Here is a 25351-nt window from a genome sequence, read left to right as displayed (position 1 = left end):
ATTTTTTCCCGGGAATAACGGACGTCACGCATTCTCACTGAATTCACAAACTAATTACATTCCAACCTGGGACGAAAAAGCCGGAAGAAGAACTTTCCCCTGCCCCCCTCTCCCGGCATTAATTAATGCGACGTTATCGGGTCCGCGTGTCAATTTGGGAATATTCAGATTTTCCCGGCTATATGTGCTCCGTCCAATATTTAACGTCTTATAGATACAGTTCCATCACACTGTCACATCAACGCTAAGTGGCAGATGTTTCTGGCCTGAGTCGGAATCAAATTTGTCTTTCTATAAATATCAGACGCCCATTATATATGATAATATGCAATGAGCGTTCGATATTAACGCGTTTATATCTCAAACAAACTAATAGTATAAACTTTCTTTGTAAACTGAAAATCTATTACAACGTATCCTTGAAAATCCTTGAAAGTAAAAAGGAACTTTTCTTCTTTACAACTATTCGCACCGAAAGTGGACGTTTACTGCTTTTATAATGGTGTTGAGTCAGCGCGAAATAACGGCGCGGAATTTACGTGTCGATCTGCCGTCTTTATATGGGATTTTCCGAACGGAAATTGGAAGCAGATTCTGAAATACGCAACCGCGATGGGAAAGGTCGAAATGATATTGCTCGGCGAACGAGAAACTCGAGAAAACCGTTTCCTCCCTGCACGTGTGTGACGCAATCCGCGATCGTTGGTAGACGACGTCGCGAAATAATCGAAGAAACGTCATACGTGAATCCAAAATATAAAAAGTTTACGGTCGGACACAATTAAAATGGGAAATTGAAAATTTGCGGCAAACCGGGCGACAAATTCATGACAAGCGATGACAGATCGATTCTAAGCTGATCGTGTGGATGAAGAATAATTCGTCAAACAAGAAATTTGTATACAGTTATTGAATTAGCTCAAAATCATTGTGTATACGTCTTGGCAAAATATCATTTCTAAATTTTATTTACACGACGAAGCAAACAAAATAAATTTGATCGACTGTTCATCAGGTCCGCTTTAATCACCGCGTCAAATTAACCACGCCTACAATTTCATTATGAGACTCTCCCTCCGACTCCGATAAGGGAACAGAAGACACTTTTTCTTGAAAGACGAACAGACAGGGCACATCCGTGGTAATCTCGTCATTTAACCCGATTAACCCTCCGGTCGTCGATCTTGACCGGTTGAGGCACAATCTACAGGCTCTCCGGACAGGCCAGACACGAGGAATCATCCACCACGATCGATCGTTCGGCTATCGGGCCGACTCGAGAATAGGCAGAGATCACGAATAATAATGGTCGATGTCGGGATTCTTAAGACTAGTCGCGACGGATGAATCGGTGGATTTCGAGGATGAGAAGTGACCGAGAACCGCCATGGATAATGGAACCGTCGCGTATGCGAACGGATTAATTTATCTAGAAGAGAATGGATAGAGAGACACGAGTCCATTTGAAAGTTGAAGATTAAAGTGGAAATTGTTGGTCTTTTTTCATCTAGCATGATATCACTCGCCGACGTTCGCGTGTCCCAAACGAATATCGAAAAAAGAACCGCATCAGAATTACATTCAACTCGATGCATTAATGTAGAGCGTAGTTTTCCGCAAACAGAATGGTGCGCGCAGATAGTAACTCGGAATTTAAGCGTCGAAGGGCAACAAACAAAAATCAACGCGCGGTGTACGAGTATAGCTGCGAGCGAAATGTATCACATGCAAAAGTGAAACACAGAATCCAATCGGTGGTACACCGATTATTCTGAATATAAAATCCATTTTCACAAAGTCATATTTTATACATCGCGTGCATCTTTTCATTTCTTATGATCCCTCTTAGGAGAGAAGAGAGAGAGAGATACAAGAATAGGAATAACAATCTTTTATTACACCAAAAGAAATGGAGAGAACAATTTTGTGGAAAATACAGACATGAAAACAATTATATTGGATCATTAAAAATTTGGTAACTTTGCCAAATTTAGTAATAATTACCAAATCCTTTTTTTCAACGCAATGTAATTATTTTTTAATGATCCAGCATAATTATTTTCACATCTGTAATTTCAACAAAATCGTTCTTTCAGCGTACTATGTAACGTTAAGCGCTACTTGATAACATGGATGTAATCAAAGAAATCAAGATAAAACAGAATTAGTAGTTTTGAAAAATCGAGGTAAAACAATGCTGGCATTCGATAAATTCGCGACAATCGGCTACCCGAATCAAAATATCGTTCGCTACCCAATTGCATCTTACGTCTCACGATAACAAACTTTCTCATTAAATATTCTACGATCAGACATGCAAGGGGACATCTCCGCGCGCTGAGATGCTATCAAACGCGTAATCAGGCGAAGCACGCGTGTTCCACATATTTTCCTCGGCAAACCCAAAACGAATCTCAAAGAATCTCGACTTCCCGTCTTTTTCCGAGCGGTGCAGCAATTTCCTTGGATAATAACCTCCCCCCCCCTCCCCCTCTTCATCCTTTGGAAATTATTCGATCTCGTCGGTTGCTGCTTACCGCCTGGCGAAATAAATGCTTATCCTACACTTTTGGCCCCGTTTGCGCGTCCCGCCGCACTCCCTTGCGATTCGAAACGTTTCGCCGGGCCGAAAGCCGATGGGGCGCAGCAGGGGCGGCTCGTGGAATGCCCTCGTACGTGGCTGGCAAGGTAGATGGTACGACGTTAACTCGCAGTGCACGGAATCGGGTTAATCGATTTCCGGGTAACGTACAGGCACGAGACACACGTGCGCCACGTACTCGCGCCTACAGGCGCCTACAAGGAAAAGAGAGAGAGAGGATAAGAGAGAATGAGAGAGAAAAAGAAAAGCGCTCGTTTGAACATATCGGGGACCGATGCGAACAATATCGCGCGCCGTGATAAAAAAAAGAGCAGCGGGGTGAACAAGGCTTCGATTTGTAGCTCACATAAAGAGTAAAACTGCACTGCGGAGGATGTATGCGTGCGTGTACGTATTGCCCAAAAGATTCGACTCTCTCGATATGTTATTGCAGTACTATCCAGGATTTGTAGTTTTGGGCTTGAAATTGAAATGTGTCGATGTTTATGCCTACCATTGCCGTTCCCTCTCTTTTTATATCTGTTTTTTTCGTATAACGCGCGACGCTCTTTCTTAAAGCCGAAATTAATCTGAGATTGTTAAAAAGTTTTCATGTGTCATTCATATAACTTTTAAAAGTATTATTATGATACTAATATTATAAGATATTATTCTTAATACACATTATAAAAAATATATAACTATACACATATTAAATATTAAATATATAATTATACTTTTATAATAATAAAAGTATAAAGGTATATTACTACGCATAAAACTATAAATTATATAATAACAAATTATTATAAATACTATAATTAAATATAACAAAATGAAATATAAAATATATAATTAATAATGTTATCTATATAGTTTTCCGCGTTATCTTGTATGAAAAATAATAACGCACCTAAACAATTTTTAATCTCAGACTAGTCTCGTCTCTGAGACCGAGTGTCTCGCGTGATATGAGAAAAATTAATTGTGAGAACGACAATAAACATCGATACACTTCAATTTTAAGTTCAAAACTATAAATTCTAAATAGTGCTGTTATTACATTACTAAAAAAAAATGACAATTGAACCATAATTATCGCGTAATTATCGATTATCGTTCTCAGTCTGATTCAAATAACGTGCCACCCTCTCGACTGCTTCCCATTTCTGCGACGATTATGACTTCATGACCGCGTTAATTTTCGTTAAGTCGCAAGTCGCCAGACCCGACTACCGGCGCGGCAAGTAAGCTCATAATCGTCTCACTTCTCATGCCGCTTAAAGCCGTGCGCCGAACTTGGGTCAAAGTGAAAGACGAAACTCGTCTAACGTAGCCCGAAGCGATTCGGGAAGGGAGGTGGTGAGCATGGTGACAGGTGGATAGGCGAAGAAGAAAGCGGTGTTCCGGGGCAGTATTTAATGCGGTCGCGAAGTCCCGTTTGCGGCCGTCGACAACGCCAGATCGGTCAGGACTCTAGGGCGCGGCTTTCATGCGATGTAATTCCGATGCAAATCTGTCTGTTGAACTTTTCACCCGCGTTAGGTCGCGCCGGTCTGCGGTCGTGCGCCGCTACTCTCGGTACTCCGGTATTTCACATAGAATGGCTGGACACATCACGTATCTTTTCCCTCGGAAGCGAGGCTAGCTAAATACGCGATTTGCTAAATCGGTCGAATTGTTGGCTCACAATAATGGCTCGGATTAGTTGAAATTAGAATTAATTATGTTCTACTGTCTGCCGCTAATTCATTATATCAGATTTTTATTTACCCTTGTTTAATAGCATTTTGATCTTAATTATGATTTTTTTTTATCCATATAATCTAATACAAATATATCTTAACCGTTTAAGATCAATATACTTTATTCTTCTTTTGTAAAGTAATAACCGATAATTATAAATTTAAAAAAAATACATATCGTTCCATTTTGCTACTTTGCGTACGCATCACTTTAATAAAAGAAAGTAGAAGCATCCATTCCACTTGACTCGCATAATTCTATTGAATCGAGGGTAGATCATATAACTTTTTGCCCAGGGCAAAAACGTGAAAAGTGAAAATGTTTATCATTGAAGTATTTATCATTGAATTAATGGAAAAATTTTTCACTTTTCACATTTCCGCCCTAGAGAAAAAGCTATATGATCGGCCCCCTGATATAAAAATTTCCCCTATCGCAATGTCATCAATTTCTATAATAATGTAGCACGCCGATACACATGTTCTTTTTTTTTTTAGTTTATTACTTTCGCGATATCCCTTCTTTGGGATAAACTAAGCGACGTTATCGAAACGAGGGATGGATTTGCGAAGGCACGCAAATAATAATACACGCGTTCATTACCGATTCAGTCATTCACCCTTAAGAATCCCGTCGAACCATCCATTCGGTCTGGGGTGCGCGTGGATCGACGCTGGAAAGGTCGTCGTTTAAATCACATGGGCGGGGCTGATGATCCCGGATACCGACCAGGAGCCGCCATCTGCACATCACAGGGCGAACAAGTCCCTGAGCTCGCATTCATCCCCGCGGTCTGATTCAAGGATTGGAATCTTGTCCACATGGACTTGCGTAGCCCTTGCATGTGACATGCTCTTCGATAATTACTTCACATTCTTTTTTGTACATTATTCCTCTTTTTATTTCGGAATTTAATATTAATATTCTACACAGAAAAAACAATTTTGCTAAAGCATACAAAATTTACCTAGATATTTTTATAATTTAGTTAGATCTGAAAATAATTTTTTGTTAAACCATCAAAATAATTATGTAAGATACTCAAGCTAGTTGCTACAATGTCAAAATTTTTTGCAGCATCGTTCATTATATGCTTGAGTTTCTTACATAACTATTTTGATAATTCAATCAAATTATTTTCTGTATCTGGTTAAATTTTTAGATATTTCGGTAAAATCATTCTTTCCGTGTAAATATTATTTTATACTTATAGATTTTTCAATTCTTCTTTAAATCCACTTTTGCTGATCTTGATAAATCTTAAACCTTTGGAATTACACGTTGTATAAGATTATAAATAAAATCCTTTTTTGAGTATTCTAAGTAACATGAACTATAAATGATCTAAAATAGGCTTCAAAATTAATGCAAACTATAAAACGTCTGAAAAGCTTTAAACAACTGCATCAATTATGAAATAATATGAAATAATTTTACAGTTTCTTCTAAGAAACAGAAAATCAAAATTACATTCTTACATTTTTCATTTCGATAAAATCTTCACGTAAACTCTTCAAAAGAATGCAGGAGAGAATGTGAAAAATCCATAAGATCTCAATCTCTGATTCTTATAAATCACGATGGAGAAAAATTTACGCTAGGGCTGTCTTCATGTACCGGCACTCGGCTCGGGCGTCATTTAAACGGCTTCACGCTTGCATTTTTCGAATTTCTCGCGCTGTTTACCTGCCGCGATCGCTTTTTATGATCGCGCGACGACAATAGCGCAGGCGAGCGCGTTGCGGCGCTGCGCCCTCGTCCCAAGCTCTCGCCCTCTACCCCGTTTTTCTCATTGCACACACGATGCATTCCGCGGCCTCGCGGAAAATTGCGGCGAAAAATCTCCAGTATTGTTCCACGTACATACCCCCCCGTCGGGCCTCGTAAAACCTCCACCACTCGCGCGCGCGCGCGATTCCGTAAATCTCGCATCCTTTATTTCAATGAGCGCGCGATATTGCTCGGCTTACTTCGCGCGAGACGGCGATTCACACGCTCTGGCCGAATTATTTCGCGCAGGAAAAAAAATAACAAAAGTGAATTGCCAAACATAATTCACCCCTCCCGTCGAGAGAGGAATACCCGCAGACACCCGCAGGTGGAGATTTCTCTCCAACAATGGAGCTCGCATCGATTGGTAATTTTTAAAATAATATTGCTTTATTCGGAACAAATAATGAAAGGAGTATAATGAAATGTGTATATTATAGGGAACATTGTAAAAAAAGTGCCAAAAAAACAGATTTTTAAAAACAAAACTCTACGTATCACTTTCGTGAAATTATCCTTTTTCCAATATTCTCGTGGAAACGCGACGATTCGATAATATGAATATATCGATGCACGTGGATAACCACGCGCAGATGCAAACTCGGATCAATTTAAAAGAAATCTACCTGAGAGAGAATGACAATGGGCGCGGCTCGCAAAGAGAGAGAGAGAGAAAGAGACAAAGAGACAGAGTAACAATCTCGAAAAGCGGAGTGTGCGGTGACATTCGTGCACGTGCACACAAAGCAAGCGGAGGCGCACTTTGTGACCCAAAAATGACTGCAACCGAATGCCAGGAGTGCTCGGGCCGCAAGGTGCGGTGGAGACCACTAAATTCATGGTGCGCTAATCAATAATGTATTTAGTGTGCGAAACTTCGTGCCGGGATATATTCCAGTTGGGGACCAGCACTGGAGAAAGGTGGTGCCTGAGCATTGTTCTGCGGCATCCAGGCCCGTGTCCGGCGGTCGGTTCGCTACGTAAAGTCCCGCGGAATAATTACGAGTTTCGCCATTGAATCAGGAATGTACCAAACAAGGCAGAAACAGCCGACCTGCAATTCCATTATTAATTCAATTAGTGCTAGACGCATACTGATCGCGGGATTAATGCATCCCGCGGACTATAATCTCATTCCGCCATCTGAACGACTGAAGCCGGCCGATATCGCATCCGGTATACACGGGGTGTCTCAGATTGATTGTAATTTCTCACGCGGGTGTTTGTAAAATTTTTTAGTTTATATAATAAAAGAAATATATTCGGGCATTTTTGATCATTTTTCAAATGACGCTAGAACGACAGAGGCTCAAGATGTCTCCTCAAATTTAATTTTGAGTAATAAAGAATCGAAAAACAAAATGTTATTCTTCGATTAGGAGCCAATTTTATTTAATTTTTATTCAAGATGTAATTATAAGATATTTAACAAATATTTAAAATTTAAGAAGACTGACAAAAATTGGAAAGATAAATTACAAAATCAATAGATAAAACAAAACGTTGAGGAAGATAAATCTATCTTTTTCATCAAGATAAAGTGATTTTGAAATGCGATCTTATACGATACATATGATTCGAAAAAGGAATAATATTTTGGCAACTCGTTCTGTAAACCAAACGTTTGTGAAGCACGCAAACACGATGAGCATAATGCGTTTCGTTTTTGTTGTGAACAATTTAAATAATTATATTAGCATATGATATATACAATCCATCAGTGCTAAATAAAAGTAAGTTTAAATAAAATATTAAATTAAAAATAGCGTTAAAAGCTGCATGTAAACATTGATAAATATTAAAAGCAATCATATCGAAAAAAATGTTTTTTAAATAACATTTTCCCTCCCTCTAAATCACTAAACGCCGCTCTATTAGCATCAGAACGTGCATAACGAGACGAAAAACGATGTGGCTTGCATAACGAATGCAATTATTAGCCTCGCGCAAACTAACATAATTTTTATTTCGCATACACTTAAATTGTGTACGAACCGTCAATTAGCCATTTGGCAAAAACCTCGTGCAAGATTCACGTCCGGTGGTACGCTGGAGAAATGAAGAAGTAAGTGTCCGACATCGAAGTTATTTACATAATAGGATTAAAATTAAGGAAAACGTGATCGCAAAGTTAACCCGGGAATATTCTTTTTTTTTTGTAAACGAACAACTAACAGCTTATGGTTTTAACAAATCAGTAAAAAAATTTGTGACGTTTGTAAACTTGATTTTTTCGATGCTAAAATGTTAAAAGACATCCCGGATGACTATTCTCGGATTAAAAGATATATGATAATACGTAACAATGAATAAAAACACTATCTTTATTAACGTACGTGAGTCGCTCGTCGAAAAATATTTTTTTTTCTTTGTTTCATATTTTCAGGGGCAAAAATTGTTGCGCCCGGAACGATCGTACCGCGCGGTATTTGCATGCGTGCGAAAACCAATGAAGCGACCGCAAAATCAAAACAACTCGCGAAATAAAGAAGTGAACAAACAGACGTCGACGTATGTTCTTTTTTTTTCCTTTTTTTTACCGACACATCGATCGTCTCGTGAATCCCACATAGGAATTCCGAACAATATCCGCAGTATCGTGAGCGCATTCGATGAAACTCTGGAAATATCATTCCAGTATCTAAACATTGCAACTATTTATTTTACGGAACGCACTATTTATTTTACAAAACAAATTTAAGTATTGCCGTTACACAGCTTTTTCCTTCAGTGTTTTCCAAACTGCGTAAGTATAATAAAACTGTATAAATATGTGTGATTAAAATCAAGCGATCGGCTAAAAATCGAAATTCTTTAAACAGATTAAAATGAGAAATAAACAATCGAGGAAAAAGTACCACATTAAATAAATCATTAATAAGCACTAGGTATACAATAAATTAAATCGTTACTAATCCGCATTTTAAACCAATTAATTGCATTTCTTCAAAGATCAAAAATGATAAGTAGGAAAAGTTCAAAACCAATGAGTAAATATAGAAGTAACATGTCTGATGAAATTTTCGTTGGATCTTGAAATATTTCAGAAATTACGTTACGGTGCTGGCTTTCTCGATGTGGTACTTTATGAAGTCAACACATGTATCAGGAGTAAGAAATATTACACACGGTGTATCGAGGCATATACGATCTATCGGATTTCCCAAGAGTAGCAATACAGGGGTACGGTGGATCAATCATTCATTTTTCATCTACTAATGCGTCTCGGAGTGTACAGGCAGTCAGTTAACTAAATATTAATCATTTGCACTTCAAGCACACTCTCGTGAAGTGTGACCTGTCGGGCAAAATCAAGGGAATTCAAAATAAACGTTTGATTTGACATAATAATGTCAATGGAAATTTTTACACTTAGGAATGTCAAAAGAGACATTTTATCCATCACGAAAAAAAATCATGATAAACGTTAACTGTAGTTTAACATCTGTAAAACTTCTGTAGAACTAACATCTGTAGACGCTTTTCATTTTATAAATTCACGTTTCAAAAAATTAAAACTCGTTAAAGATTAAATCGATCAATCATCATCTAATTTCTTTACATGGGCCTTTGAAAACAATTATTCAATTTCTAGATATTCTTTGCTCTGGGAATTCCTCTAGATATTCCAGACAAATCTATAGCAGTGTCATTTTATTTTGAAGCGAATTATGGATTACCATACGAATGGAATTCAAGTTACTTCCACGAAGAAAGTTATTACGCAAAACGAAGTCTTAGTCGTCAATTAGTATATAAGGTGCTCACAAGCAAAATAGAGAGGTAACAAAACTATATGTATCAATTATTCTTCATTTCATATTTCGCGTATAGCAAAAATTTTACTATAGTCTTCAAAATATAATTTTGTAAATAATAAATAAAAATAATATAATTTCATATGTATGCAACAGCCTAGGCTATCCTGGACTGGATTGTCTGCTGAGAATGATCTGCGAAGCTGAAAAGTACTCTTTAAACAAAAATGGTGTGCTTGGCGACATTCTTCAAATCATATTCACGTAAATATTAAATATAAAAAAGAAAAACTATTTAAATTATATTAAATAAAAATTAAAAAAAAAAGTAAACAATTACAATCACATGTAATAAAAATCGCGATGAACAAGAGAATGGAAGGCTGAAAATTTAGAAAAAAATTAGATTTAGATCAACTTATCGAGAAATTTTTATTTTCGATCAGTATTCATCCAGCACATATTCGTGCTATTATAACACAAGAAGTAATATATAAATTATAACATTTATGCGCATTCCTTTGTTCGCAGACCCTCTATGTCGACGAATGAAGATCTTCCAGATGAGATTATAGAAGCCGAACGCGAGCAGCATTGTGATCAACGTTATAAAAAATGTCCTGTAAATCTTTTAGATCTAGTAAGCCATTACATCAACACTAATTAAATAACTTTGCTCAATTACATTGCATTGAGACTTTGAGAGTAACTGGAAAGTTTATTAATTCATACAGCCAAGTTCGTCGAAAGAAGAAGAGTAATGTTTATTTTAAACTTTATCAGAGATGATACCTATACAAGATCTGTTATGTTAAATGATATTAGCAGAAATCCAGCGGGTTTTGATATGCTGTAAAGATGAAATAACGGAAAAAATTAAGAAAATCTGCAACAAAACCTGGAACAGATCGATAACGAAAATCATAATGTACATAATGTACAGATATCTTAATTCATTTCTAAGCATATGTTTTATTGGAAAAAAATAATATTTATCAATATATAAATATTATAATAAATGTTGAAATTAAATTTTTACAAATTTGAAATCAAGTATTAAACTTTTTCAATCAATATAAAACAAAATAATTACAAATAAATACAATATAATGATAATAGCATTAAAGACTATTAACAACAGTCGTAATAGCATAATTAAAGCTTTCAACACAAAATCTGAGTCTTCTAAATACGGTTATCTGTAATGTACAGAAATGCGTGTAACGTTAAGACATAAAATTTACTAAGCATATAAATTGTTTTTTAATAATAAACTTTTTACCATCAATATGTATCATTAAATCTCTAATTACAATTTAATAACTGTAATTACAACACAAAGAAAACAATTTATTATGTCTTTGAAAATTATAACATGCATAAAAAATAAAGATGCAATCAATGGAAATAAATGCAATTATCGGTACATTTCAAACATACTCGAAAAGTTTAATCATTTGCACTCTTCAATAATTCAACTTTTACTTCATTCGATGGTTTACATAGATCACCAACATGACTGCTAGAATATTCTTCTATCAATAAAAAAATATATAATTTAATCCAATTACTAGTATGAAATGGTCACGGTATTAAAAAAAAATATTTAAAAAAATATTTATCGGGATTAAAAATGTGAAAGGTATGTGATATAAAAAATGCTTATTATTTTTGCAATGAAAATGCTAATAAACAAATAATGGACTTTTCTTAAGGCTATTGTTTCTATTGTGCGCTGCCATTTCACGAACTTGAATTTATGCTGTACATTAGCAAGAAATTAAAATCCATTGTTCTTATAAGCTTTTATATCTCGAATCCTTTCTTCAAAATAGAATTTTATTGTAATTACGATTCACTGGTTTCAGTTCATTTTTCATCACAAGTATATTACGCATACGATTCCGAACAAATCCGGATTACACATGTATTTCGGTAAAGCTCCAAGGGATCCCCTAGTTATACCTTACTCCTTTAGTTTGCTAACCGCAGGCACAACGATCGCTTCTTCCACGGCGCGGGCGGTGCGTCCGGATTGCAGATAATGAAACATATTTTCGTAGACCGCAAACGTGATAACTGTCGCCGGGGTCACTCTGATGAGGTTCGCGCTTAACCCTTTGTAAAAGCCACGCCAACTCTCATACCTGCAACGAACCACCAGCAATACGCCTTTGTTTTACTTTGCTTTACTATAGACTAAAGACGCGAAGTTCTGAAGCGTTATTAAATTTAACCCGCGTACGATTCTTGAAGTTACATCGAATTTATTATAAAAATTCGGCTCAGGAACTCTGACAACGCTCTTGTTTGTTTCGCTTCAAGAGCTTTACAAAAATTCGATCATAAAAGTAATGTTTTTTTTTTTTTTAACAGTCAACCATAAAATCTGTTAGATTTAAACAAACCGATTAACTACGCACAAATTCACAACAGAGTAGACTCTAGCTTGTATTCTTATTTCGCTCTTACAATATAAACTTCAAGAACGATATATATTCGATATATTAATTCATATATCATTGTATAATACGTTCAAAAATCGTACTGCTGGTGGCTTAAACTACTGAACTAACCGAAATCGTAATGTACTCAATAAATTTCATCATTCAATCACAATACCTTTCTACATGCTATTTATTCGAAATAGGACACTCACGACAATAAGAATTTTAATGCAAGATAATTTCAAGACAATATATTTAAATCAAAATTAAATAATAGTAACGTCTCTCCTTCTCTCTTCCTGATCTCCGTGCTGTCAATAAAGTGATATTCATATCAGTAAAAAGAAAAATAGAGTACATATATCAAATCTGGATAAAGCTTGAATAACTTAAATTAAACAATCTAAAATAGTAATTAATTTAATGACAAACACTTTTCGATATGTGTGCGTATATTTATTTTTAATACGGTCACAACAATGTTGCTCCTTCACTCCCTCCCCATTTTTTTTCTGTGAAGAAACATAGAGTCTAACCTTATGGCTAAAAAAATTAAATATAAATAAATTTGACTACTATTTACAGATCGCAGCGAAAAAATTATTGCTGTGCGATCATATGTTCCGAGTACCAGACTCTATGATCTTTGCAAAAAATTTACCTAATACCAGAAGACTCTATATACTCCACTTAGAATGAGGTAAAATATTAGCTACAGAGAAATAGAGTCGCTTCGTGAAACAGAAAAACGAGGGAAGAAGGTAGAATGCGGCAAATTTTTACTATATTTGCTAAAATTGAAGAAATCGCTAAATTAAGCAACGTCTAGTCCACACTGAAACTCGTAGAGTCGAGCGTAGACACAAAAATCATCACTTTACACATGTGGCTCATACACATTATGCGTCAAAAGTTGTTCGAACATTACACAGATAATAAATATATCGTGTGTTATTCGTATAATTACGTAAATATTTGGTTATTAATTTAACTATCCAAGATTACACCGTCCGCCGACGTGAACTGGATGTATCTTTTCTTGCAGCTCTTGCATGTCAACAGAGCACTAATCATCTCATACTGTAGTATAAGATATTAATCCTCGCTTCCTCTTTCGCATAAGCGCGCAAACAAGTACATCTATCTAGGTTTGTTCAACTAAATCCAGTTTAGTTGACACTCAGATATCTATACAATTCGGCAAACAAAAGACGATCATGTGTTTATCCGTTGTGGTGTACCTTATATAATGAAAAGATATTTCAGTTAAAATATATTTTTTCGTTATAACAAAATTATCCTTACGTACAATACACGTCAATCACGCAAATTCTGCTATAAATTAAACGTCAAAGAACATATCGAAGAACAAAGTAACTTCATCCAGTTTTTCACATTATTGCAGTCTCTCAGTGTACTAGGATAAGAAAGGATGAATGGTTGAATAAATAAAACACATACATTCTACGTACAATACGAACGCCACGAACTATTGCCATTTCAAGATCTATTTTTCCGTTTGTAATCATCGCCTTGCAATTTATGCCAGAAGTTAAAAGGGCAATAGTAAAAGTAATTATTTAAGTTACTTTTCCCATTCCTCGACCAATTTCTTTCATCATACGATTCTACAAAACCTAATATAAATTAATAAAAATACAAATATTAGAAAAACTCACTTCGCGAGAGGTAAAAAGAAAAGTAATTATCTATACATTTCGCCTACAACAGAATAAACTAACAATTGCTACTAATAATTATTTCAACTATTCTCCGAGGCTTCTAAAATATTTCAGATAAAAAGTTTTATAAAGATTTTCTTTCAAAAAATAATTCAGTACTGTAACCTGTTGAATAATATATAAAAAATAATATTCATTTAAAGAAAGAAAAATTGAGTACTATGGCCTCATATCGTTGAAAGATCGTACACGCGCTCTGCGTATTGAAAAAGTACTTTGCATCATAAGTTTTGGTAAATCAGGGGATAATGCGCGCTAGATGAGTAAGATAAAAAAAAATTGTCTATCAAGTTCTCTTACTTTTGCAATAAGGTATCAATGTAAATTAACTACCGTTAGTAAAATGCTCGTAAATAAGAATAATCAGACATATGTTTGGCGTAACATGTAAAAGGTATGGTGATAAGCCCTTATAGAAACCCTTAATCCCTTCTGACCTCCATGTGCATTGAATGCAATGCCAGGTACCCCGATAATCGTGATGATGATCCTGAAGTCGTGCCCTCACTACTTGATAAGGGTACGTCGACGCTGCAGCAATCAGCTTTGATATCGCCGCGAAGACGATGTATTCGGTCGTACTCTAACAAAATATTATAATAAACATATTTCTTAATTTTCATTGTTATTAAATATTACTTATAAGAATCTCTATTCGATAAAAAATTGAGGAGTCACATACTTTTTCAATTTTCAAAAAAGTCAATTTTTTATCATCAATCATTCTTTATAGTGTTTAGAATATGGGAAAAGTTTTAATGTGAAACTCATAGTATGAATAAATAAGTTATAAACAATAAAGAAAGTGTCCATGCTCAAAAAATCATATTTCGCGCAAACTTCAAATGTGTTTTCTTCGAAGCCATGTTTTTCAAAAGTTCCAATGTGATAAGTTTAACAATTTTCAACCTTTTTTTTAATAAAACACGATTTTACTTGTATAAAATGCAATTCTTTATTACTTGTCAAACTATTTAAAAAATTTTTTATTAATACAATTTTTGTAAATATTTAAGTCAAAAATTTGTTCGACAAAATTGAATTTTTTTTTATGTACAACTTTACAAAATTTTAAAATTCGACCCTTAATGACACAATCATTTTTCTAATTTTCGTTTGTTTTACAAAATTCTAGAGTGCTAAGGGAAAGGTATTTTGTCGAACTGATAGCAGCTCCAAAAAGTTAATTTAAATAAGTAAAAACATTAAAAAAAATTCTTTTTTACATATTAATCAATAAAATATATCTTTTTTGGATATCAAATTTATTTATAGTCCTTTCCAAAAAATTCCCAAAAATTTGCAATTTTTCAAATAAAAAAAGTATGTAATTCCTTAAAATATCATTATTTTTATAAATAGATAATACTACTTATGTTCTTCAGGCAACCTGAATTAAGAATTAGTACATGCAGTTAAATCTGCTTCCTCAAAAAGCTTAATAAAAAAAATACATATCTTAATAAAAATTAATTTACCAATTTCGTATCGATGGGTACATTCAAGTAATTGTAATATTTATTTTTCATCTCTTCGTACGACATGAATTGTATTGCACCGTGGGAAACGCCAAACAATCCAGGAACTAAACCCTGCAAGAAATATGGAACACTTTTTTTAATCATCATACATCATCAGTAAAGTTCTTATTTTTTCCCAAATACAGTCGTAATATAAAATTTTGATCAAGAGAATCTGCTTGCCTTGTATAAACCTCTAATACCCTCTGTCTTGTAAATCTTCTTTAAAGCATCAGCCATGCCCCGATATTTCTTAGATTCTGCTATCTTTACATCATCAGCATATTGTAAGCACAGCCGCGTCTTTACCACCCAGATAGGATTAGTCATGAGCAATGTAAGCACTCCGGCATCAGCGGCAGCAAACATATGCATCGACGGTCCGAGAGGTTTCTTCGAATTGCCACCTTGGATCGAAGTCTTTATCGTATTGTAGCTACAAATTAATTCGCAATTAGCATAAAATGTCCAAAAAATATAAAAAATAAATTTTCTGAAAGAATACAGTACATAAATAATATTAATTGATTTTAAATTAAAATCTTTAATAAAGTTACAGATTAGTTTTTTGTATTTTAGCCTAATTACTTAGTTATTTGGATTTCGAAATGAATTTACAGCGCTAGAAAGTAGCGATCACTACTTACAAGAAGAAGTAGAAACCCCACGAACTGCCCGATCCTAAAACGTTTGGTGTTACACCCCTGTAGAGCCCACGCACACCCTCAGTCTTAACTATCTGAGCGATGGCATTTCTGAGACTATTGTACCGTGGTGCCGTACTTGTTTGACCGTCGTTCACTGCAAGGAGATAAAAAAAAGCATTCAAGTAAATCACCCATCAACTAATATATTCTACATCCTCGTAATATCAATGTTATCATGAAAATACTTGTTTTATTAAAATTAACGCCTATGTTGTAATTGTTTACAATTATGGTGTCCATTGCTTGCCCCTACTATCAGACTATTGACGATAATATATCGTCTCGTAATGTAGCAACCCCTAATTTTTATGCTCGAATACTTTCACATTTATATACATCAGATTAACATGCATATACACATATCCTCTGTACAGACACACTTTATCACCGTAAACGTTATAACGTTAGTTTCCATATCGCATACGGTTGCGAAAAAACAGCTAGTGTTATCATCTTGCAATACGTTCTTTCTCATTTGCTGAGAAAGTTTCCTTCTCAAATATAACCATATAAAAAACATACAAAATTGTATTTCAAATTTAATTACTTTCATTTTACAGTCTAAATAAAAAAAAACATAAAAAACATAAAAAACAATTGTGTATTGAATCATTACATCTATCTACGCCATGAATGTTTTCTACAATGCCAACAAAAATTAATGGACGAATCAATATCATTTAAAAGTGTTGATAAGATTAAATATATCAGCAAAAAGAGAGAGAAAGGATAATCATCTACGGAGTACAATTTACTTTCGCTTTCGTGATGATTTCATACGGCTACGGAAGAGGTTGTCCCTATTACGATTTCGTGTATATTTCTAATGAAACCCACCCATGAAATTTCATCTACAAAATTCTGCATTAATTTGCAATCACACAATGTTTCTTCAATGAAAGTTTAGCAATTACCACAAATATCATCTTTTAATTCGTTAATCTTTAATATTATTTTAATCTAATCTAAATAATTTAATCTAAATAATAGATTTAATCAGAGTCAAAGAAATAATATCGCTGTTATCCAAATATGTGAAGCGCGAAAAACATTTTGCTTTCACATTCATACATATAGTATAACGTCTTTGAAATATGAATATAAAAAACCTTAATTCAAACAACAGCACATCTTACGATGATTCTACAAGAAGCAATAACGATTATATTACATTATTTTATATTTTACTTCTTATTTCATTTTATATCACTTTATTTCAGATAATTTTCTATTTGATATTGGTTTCCTTGAATTAATGAAACCTATATAAAGCAAAATTAAGACACATCTCATTTTCCTGATTATCTCAAACTAAAATTAAAAATGTAATACTCGGTATAATACTTGTTAATTTAATATCTGGCGACACAAAGAGAATTCAATGAATCTAAAAAGCTTCTATTCAAATTAATTCTGCAAGTTATAGAATGTGAATAGATTATTTTATTATATCCTAAATTTATAAATAAATATACATATACATACATATACACATTGTGAATTCATACATTTACAAAAGGAATACTGATCTGAGTATTTGCAGAATTTTATTTCGCAATTATATCTGTTTATGAATTCGTAGATATGTAAAATGACTTTCGATGATTCGGCCGAGTGCGCGACGATACGATTCAATAACGAACGTCACGTGCTGCTGACGCAACTTGCGGAATTCTCGTGGCTTAGTGTTTGGTGGGTAGCCAATGAATATTCCGTTTAAAATACGACTCACACGTACGCACACATACATGTGCAAAGTACTCCGTTTCTCAATAAATCTTATTCGTTTCTATTTGGAAGAACATTTATCGCTTAACGTGCACATTTCTGTCTCCATTCAATTTAACGGATTTATTGAAAACATCCTTTAAACATGGGAAACTTTCCTACTTAATCTCCTTTGCTCTTTTTTAGTTTCGCCAATTCAAAATAACTGACAAGAAGATCTTTAAAGTCTTTAGACAAAAGCAGGTGGATGGAAAAAAACTTCGAACGCTATTCATTAATTCGATATCAACCTGTACGCGGAAGCCGATTGCACATTTCCTGACAAGCAAAATGAATAAACAATAGCTGATTGTATTTGCACCAAGTAACCTAGAAACATAGTTATTCAAAAAAGCAATTTATTTAGTTTGACGTACATTAACCGCAACGATGAAAACGACTAACACTAGGAAGAAAATTTTCTGTAACATTATGTCCTGTTATCTAACAGTCAACAAGAATCGTAATAAAGATAAGATGTTACATGTTGGACAAACTCCAAGATTTAGTTTCTCAAAACAAGAATAAAAATTTCAAAATACAAGAAAAAGATTGACGTAAACATATATTTGAAAATAAATTATTTTTAAACTTTATATATTAATTCTACTATGTTACATATATATTATATGTAATATAGTAGAATTAATTAAATTTAATGATAATATACTAAGTTGTAAATATTATGTGTTACATGTATTGTTCTACTATGTCTGTTCATGTAAAATAAAAGTAAATTAAATAATAAATTACATAAAGTATTTAGCATAATATATTGTTCATTTCAATCAACTATTGCACATAACATTATAAAATTATTCAAAATTATAAACAGACTTTATGACAATATACCAAAAAAATTCACTCATTTTATCACAAAAGATAATCACGTGCAATTTATTGTTAAACTGACTCGAAATGCTTCACAATAATTTTATCAAGTTCTGCTTACAAACGAGATTCCACGACGTATTAGTTAAAAGTGACGATTGCGTGACACAATAACCGCATTGTTTTCAAATTTATCAAAAGTAAAACAAGATCGATAGTGGCGTCAGATTATTGATACCGACGTAACGTGAAAATAATACATGATAAAATAAGTCTTTCAAATATCTTCCGTGATATCAGTATACTATTACTATAATAGACGATAATATTTGCCTATCTTTAGAAATTGTGTCATTAATAATCATAAATTTAATTATTATAAAAAGGATAATAATCAAAACAAATTTAATTACATTGAAACACACAATAATTTACTTCTAACTCAAAATAAATTTCCATCAATATTACTTTAATTTATAAAAAATTTATAAAAATGTTATATTAACTTTATAATATAACATTAAAAACTTTATTAATAAAAATATCTTTTTTAAAGAGCCTCAATAAAATAATTTAATAGATATAAATTGTCATTAATCTTCACATATAATTTTTAAATAATTAAAACATTTAAAACTTCTGTATTTTTATAATACTATATTACTTAAAATGTCTTTAATATGATTTATTAAGATAATGTTACAGAAAAATAAATACCAAATAATATTGCTTACATAGATAAACGCGAACAAGTGATTATATAATCATCACGAGCGATTAAAGTGAAATATATTTTACTGATACATATAGTGTCAACCGTATTAGCTTGACTCCTTTATCGAAAGCACATGATGAATGCAGACGAACCGGGACCTCGGCAAATAGCTTTCGTTTTCGATGAAACGACGTTACAATCTTTAAAACAGTATCTTAGTAAGACCGAATATCCCGTAGAGAGAAAAAAGAAACAACTCTTTTACTTAAAAATTATTGCTTTTATTAGTTCTTCGCAAGCTTTAAGAAAGCACTTCGACAACGGAAACCTTTAAAAATTATCTATTTTTCCCCACTCTCTATCTTTTGTCCATGACTTCCATTTTGTCGTACTCGATTCTAAATCCAATTTATAGTTTTAAGCCCATCACAATCTATATGATTCGCATTATATTACAGCATAAAATTCTATTTGCGGTATTTTATGTGTATTTTAATACATATCTTACGTGTACACTTTTAAATATTTTTGTATTAGACAAAAAAAAATAAATAGACAAAAACTAGACAAAAATTTGAATTATGAAATTCTCTCTTAAATTCTAATACAAATTATAGATCATCTATAATTTGTATTAGAATTTAAGAAAGAAGGAGAGTTTTGTAACACAAAAAAGATCTGTTTGAAAAATTAGAATATGCATGTGAAATACTCGTATGTATAAGACCATGTATATTAAACACGTACAAAATTATTAATAGAATTCTACCCTAAATTCTGATGCGAATTATAGATCATCTAAAGCAAGCTGGTACATGAGAAAGTTTCCTCAAAATTATTTCAACACAAGCTTTTAGTATAAAAATTCTACGGCCTTTTACGAAATATAAAACGATCTCATTATTTCCCCTAACTCCCGATCCGATCCGGAAATCCGAGATTAAAGCTTCTGTTAGTATCAGCTCAAGGGTACTTTATTTATTCATATCGATCGAGCTTTCTTGTATATCGTATGCGAACCGCTCGTATCAATCGTCTGCCTTTACAAGAGCGATAAGGTATGCTGCCTTCATTAAGATAATCATTTTCAAACAAAAACGTGTTTCATCACCAGAATATTTATAAAAAAAAATTTAACTTTTATTCGAAATAACACTTAAAAACTCGTTACTTTGACCTACGCTTTGCTTACTAACGTACATTGTATGTATTTTTATTCTACTGTATTTGTTTCATATTATAATTCGCGAATATAGTTTTTACGCAGAGTTTATAAATAGCGCCCTGTTCGTGCCTTTGTCTCGTTTCTAAAGCGAAACCGTTATTCAAAATAGCTTAGTATGTAATTATTTCATTAATAAAATTTTGATCAAAGATATATATAAAATATTTTTTAATTTATAGTAGCATCCAAAAATGTAATTGCAAACACACTAAAACAGATTTTTAATTTATTAATAATTACTAACTTTTGGATTGTTTTTCCTTTGCAATTATTTAGTTCTAAAAATGTTCTAATGTAAGGAGGAATGTTATCAATATTATAATATCAAGATACCCGGAATATCAGTGCCACTTCATAAAACAAGGATATCGAATATGATTCGAGATAGCCAAGAAATCGAACACTTAAATAAACATCAAACATCAAATCCAAGAAATTCTATCGTAAAGTAATCCCCTTTGTTTCGCGTAGAATCATCGTAGACAGCAGTGATTTGGAGCACTCGTTATACGCATGGACAAAAATAATCGAAAGCTTTGAGTCCTTATGCGTGGGCGTTAACTTTTAGGACATTAACCCGCTGCGCCGCTTTATTTTTGAAGTAACATGTGTTTATGGACAAATATTTTAGTTTCTAAAAACTATCTAATCTATAAATCTTGCCGTTAATTATCAGGACAAGCAGATAAGTAGTAAAAATGATAATCTGAACGAGCGCGTGCTCGGTTAATCCCGTGATCCCGTATCACTATTATATTCACAGACTGCGCAAAATAACATTCATCATCGGTGGAATACATCGTCCATAATATTGACTTCTGACACTAACAGCAATGACGATAATAAACTGGGTGAATAACCGCAAATAAAATACTTACGAGTATATTTCGTAATCCAAAACATGGAAAATGCGTTGAATATTATTATTTATTATTACGAGATTTATATTCCTTACATCTCTTAAAAAATAGAAAGAATATTGAAATGTCTTTCTGGTAATCACCTGTTGGCATCGAATATCGACGAGAGTTATAAGAAAACTTTTTGCCAAATTTTAATCCTTTGTTTGCACACGACAAAAGGAGAAATTTGTTTTGATCCCGAAATTGAACAGGTATACGAACATGCTATTATCGACACATTGTATCTTTGGTCCACAAGAAGAAGTGTACCGCGTCAATAGGAATATCGGAAAGAGAGAAATGTCGAAAAATATCTGCTTCAATTGAGACACACTGTGGCACGAGACTGCTCGGCACAATCTCGAGTTCTCTGCGCTAGTTTCTTTTTTTTTTACCGACGCGATAAATCCTATGACTGTTTAGATTCTATAATCGCCACCCTCGGCAAAAGGCCGTGCTGTCTGTTGCAACACTTCATGAACGTTTAATAATGTTTCGATTTGTCTCTAATGAAGAAACTTGTGGACTTTACTCGTCTGGAATAAAGTTCAGTTGTAAGTTGATAGACAATAGTATGAAATGTATTGTTTTAGGCCGGTATTAATAGATTTTTTCAAGACCGTTTAAAAAAATGCTAGTATGGCTCTCTCATTGATTAATGACCTCTTAAGATATAGTTTTAAATATAAGATTCGACTATAAATATAAATATAAAAACCGACTTTTTCTCGAATGTTTTGGAGAATCAAAGTAGATAATACAATAATTAGATTATATCCATATACATACATATATATATATATATATATAGCCTAAATATGAGGTAAAGTTAAATCTCTCTCTCTCGCTCTCTTTCTCTCCATCTTTTTTATCTTCTCCTATTTTATCTTCTCTCATAAAAGTAGAATAAGAATATCTTATTTTGCATGTATAGATGTTTATCAAAATATTTATTAGTAATAATTTATAAGAACTAATGATTTAAGAATTAAATCCTTAACGTATAATTAATTTATTTCGAGATAGTAAAAGAAGAGATTGAGAGGAAGAAAGATTATAAAAGAATTAAGTATAGTTTGCATCGCTGTTTCACTTTCGTATTATCGATTTTCTTTCTGTTCGGCGTTGCCGTACGTAGAATTTATATGGTGCAGTGTAGCTTGCGTGGCGCAAGCAGTGATGTAAAGCACCTCTATTTTCAGTACCTTGCTGCACAAGTATTCCTTGTATGAAGCATCTAGATAACAGATACACGCGCGCTTCCTGACGTATCTATTGTAAATACAAGTGTTCAGCTACTTTTGTGTACGATTTCAAAATATATGTAACGACATGTAGACAAAATAATAAAAAAATATAAAACAGCAATACAATATAAAATATTTAAACATAAAGTACTTAAAAATTCACTTTAAAATATTCAAATAAAATATTAAAATTATATCATAATTATATCACAAATTATCATAATATTAATTATTTAATTATATCATTATGCGTTGTAAAGAATATCTATAGATATTGCATTTTTCGGAGTCTCGACTTTGCAAAGCATACACTCCTGTCTTGAGTAATGTTACTTTAAATACAATGTAAATGCAATAATTTGGAAGCATGCCAATTTTCGTACATGTACAACGAAAGATGATTGGCTATCACATTGCGCAACATTCTTAAATTCGTAAAAGCTAGCCAAAAATTAAATCATCCTTTTTCTTAGGATATTCAAATAAAACCTTCCGACATGTTATATATTTTACATATTTTTCGAAAAATTATGTTATCTTGCATATTTTTCGCTTCGAACGTCATTAAATTGTTTCATATCTTATTAGTATCCTGTTTACATATACATATATATAAAATAATAATTTTTAAGTTCAGTAATAATTGGAAAATATTTTTTCTTAAAGATGATTTTATATATAATATGTTTCATAATAACAAAAATCCACAATATCATATGATTAATATCATATATTACGATTACTGTGACATGTTTTATAATAAAAAAATTAAAAAATAATATAAAGTGGAATCTATTCAAATTTTCCTAAATCAAATTTTATAGACGTTTATGGTGATCACTGTTACTCTAATAGTTACTCGACAAAAAGTAAAATAATACAAGCTTTATTATAAAATTAAAACTGAGAAAAAATTGTTAACTTTACCAAATTAATCGTTGACTTGAATTACATTTCTTCAATTTAAGTAATTAATCAAGTTGGAAAATTTAGTAAAGTTATTATTTTTTAAATACAACTATTCATTATTTTTTAAATACAAGAAATTTTAAATACATGAAATAAAACGGTGTCATTTCGAATAAAATTTGGAAAATTTGTCTCAACACAAAACCAGGTTGCAAAAATGTTTTCTGGCCACGTGTCTGGCGTTCGATAACCTGAATAGCTCAACAACTAAAAACTTGAGCAGAAACTTGAACATCGTTATTGAGAATCGATACATTCTTTTAGTTTTCATTCAATTCGAGAATCTTCTATTCAAAACAAGCTGGACTACCTTTCACTTAAAAGAACTAAATAACTGAGTGACTTTCTACATTCAGAATAATACTAATTTAGAACGAGAATCTTGTGATTTCTCCCTTATTATCTCTCTTCCTTCTTGAAAAATAATACACGAGCGAAATCGAGCAACGATAAACTCGTAAACAGGTCGAACATTTCATCAGCCATTTATTCGCGACAACGTGACAGTAACACGTCCCACGCATCCTTCCCCCGATCTGCTTAAGAGGCACAAATGAGAAAGAGAAAAAAGAAGGAACTTGACCGAGGAAACCGCCGCTCGATAATGCGTTCGTCGGCGCGGAAGACACCACGTGCTGCCGCAATGTGACAACCGCCATTTTCTCGAGCGCCCTCGCGCGTGACTCACTCACTCGCTCGCTCGCTCGCTCGACTCACCTGCGAATCGGATCTTGATTAGGTCCAGCGGGTGCAGCATCAGGGTCGAGACGACGCCGCCCGAGATGCCCGCGACGAAGTACTCGTACTTGAAGTTGCTAAGGACGTTAAGCTGGCGCGGGGTGCCCGGCGTGCCGCTACCCTTGATCGCCGTCATGCTGAGCGGTACGTTATCACCGTGCCGCTGCTCCTCGCCGTTCGTTACCGATCCGTGATTAGCGATGATGCTCGATCCCGCATCCTTGCCAGCGCTAGCAACGCGCGCCTCCACTCTGCGACATATCTCTTCGTCCGCGGGAGGCACTGTCGTCGAGCTGTCGTAGCGTCACTCGTTGCCGAACTTCGTCCGCCTTCACGCTTCCTTCTCTCGTTCGCTCGCTCGCCCCCGCTCGTCGATCACAGCTGGTTATGCCGCCAATTATGCAACACCGATCAAGCACACTCCGCCACACACGCCGAGCACCGCCATACTGTTCGACCGGGCAGCGCGAGCGCGGCGAGCGGCCGGAGCGGCGTTCATGCCGGGGACAAGGGAATGAGGTGGGGGAACCAAGACTGCGCGCACGCGTCGCGACGCGAGCGCGAGCAGAAGTACCGAGTGCACTCAGCGCCACTCATCAGCTGAGTGTGCGCGGGATATTTCAAATGAAAGCGAAGGCTTGCGCGTGATATATGTGATTTCTCTAAACTTTATCATACCAAACAAA

The 25351-nt window shown here is 33.9% G+C and overlaps 2 protein-coding genes across 3 annotated transcripts; one reads left to right on the top strand and one right to left on the bottom strand.

Moving 5' to 3' along the window:
* Nucleotides 1-7538: 7538 nt before the first annotated feature.
* On the top strand, nucleotides 7539-11146 carry LOC105200565. Of its 2 annotated transcripts, none has more exons than XM_026134394.2 (5): nucleotides 7539-8162; nucleotides 9145-9280; nucleotides 9693-9880; nucleotides 10012-10119; nucleotides 10387-11146. In XM_026134394.2, the coding sequence occupies exons 1-5, from the start codon at nucleotides 8155-8157 to the stop codon at nucleotides 10520-10522; spliced, it is 576 nt and encodes a 191-aa protein (XP_025990179.1). In that variant the 5' UTR covers nucleotides 7539-8154; the 3' UTR covers nucleotides 10523-11146. The 2 variants fall into 2 exon arrangements, with proteins under 2 accessions (XP_025990179.1, XP_039306335.1); XM_039450401.1 differs by having other exon boundaries at nucleotides 7539-8843.
* Nucleotides 10263-25134, bottom strand: LOC105200485 (mitochondrial folate transporter/carrier). The gene is made up of 6 exons (XM_011168058.3): nucleotides 24645-25134; nucleotides 16212-16365; nucleotides 15748-16000; nucleotides 15523-15636; nucleotides 14482-14627; nucleotides 10263-12002 (listed from the first exon to the last, which is right to left on the bottom strand). Exons 1-6 carry the CDS (start codon nucleotides 24799-24801, stop codon nucleotides 11822-11824), a joined length of 1005 nt encoding a protein of 334 aa, XP_011166360.1. The 5' UTR covers nucleotides 24802-25134; the 3' UTR covers nucleotides 10263-11821.
* Nucleotides 25135-25351: the final 217 nt, after the last annotated feature.

This window comes from Solenopsis invicta, chromosome 6, assembly GCF_016802725.1.
Source record: "Solenopsis invicta isolate M01_SB chromosome 6, UNIL_Sinv_3.0, whole genome shotgun sequence".
Taxonomy (NCBI): domain Eukaryota; kingdom Metazoa; phylum Arthropoda; class Insecta; order Hymenoptera; family Formicidae; genus Solenopsis; species Solenopsis invicta.
This window is presented reverse-complemented; position numbering and strand designations above follow the sequence as displayed.

Excerpts from the sequence above, each read along its gene's own strand:
- LOC105200565 (XM_026134394.2), top strand. Across the intron at positions 9,281-9,692 it reads CCAAGAGTAGCAATACAGGG|ATATTCTTTGCTCTGGGAAT; the intron begins GTACGGTGGATC and ends TTCAATTTCTAG. Across the intron at positions 10,120-10,386 it reads ATTCTTCAAATCATATTCAC|ACCCTCTATGTCGACGAATG; the intron begins GTAAATATTAAA and ends CTTTGTTCGCAG.
- LOC105200485 (XM_011168058.3), bottom strand. The coding sequence starts at position 24,801 with ATGACGGCGATCAAGGGTAGCGGCACGCCGGGCACCCCGCGCCAGCTT. Across the intron at positions 16,366-24,644 it reads AATCAAGATCCGATTCGCAG|TGAACGACGGTCAAACAAGT; the intron begins GTGAGTCGAGCG and ends ATCTCCTTGCAG. Across the intron at positions 14,628-15,522 it reads TACCCATCGATACGAAATTG|AGTACGACCGAATACATCGT; the intron begins GTAAATTAATTT and ends ATATTTTGTTAG.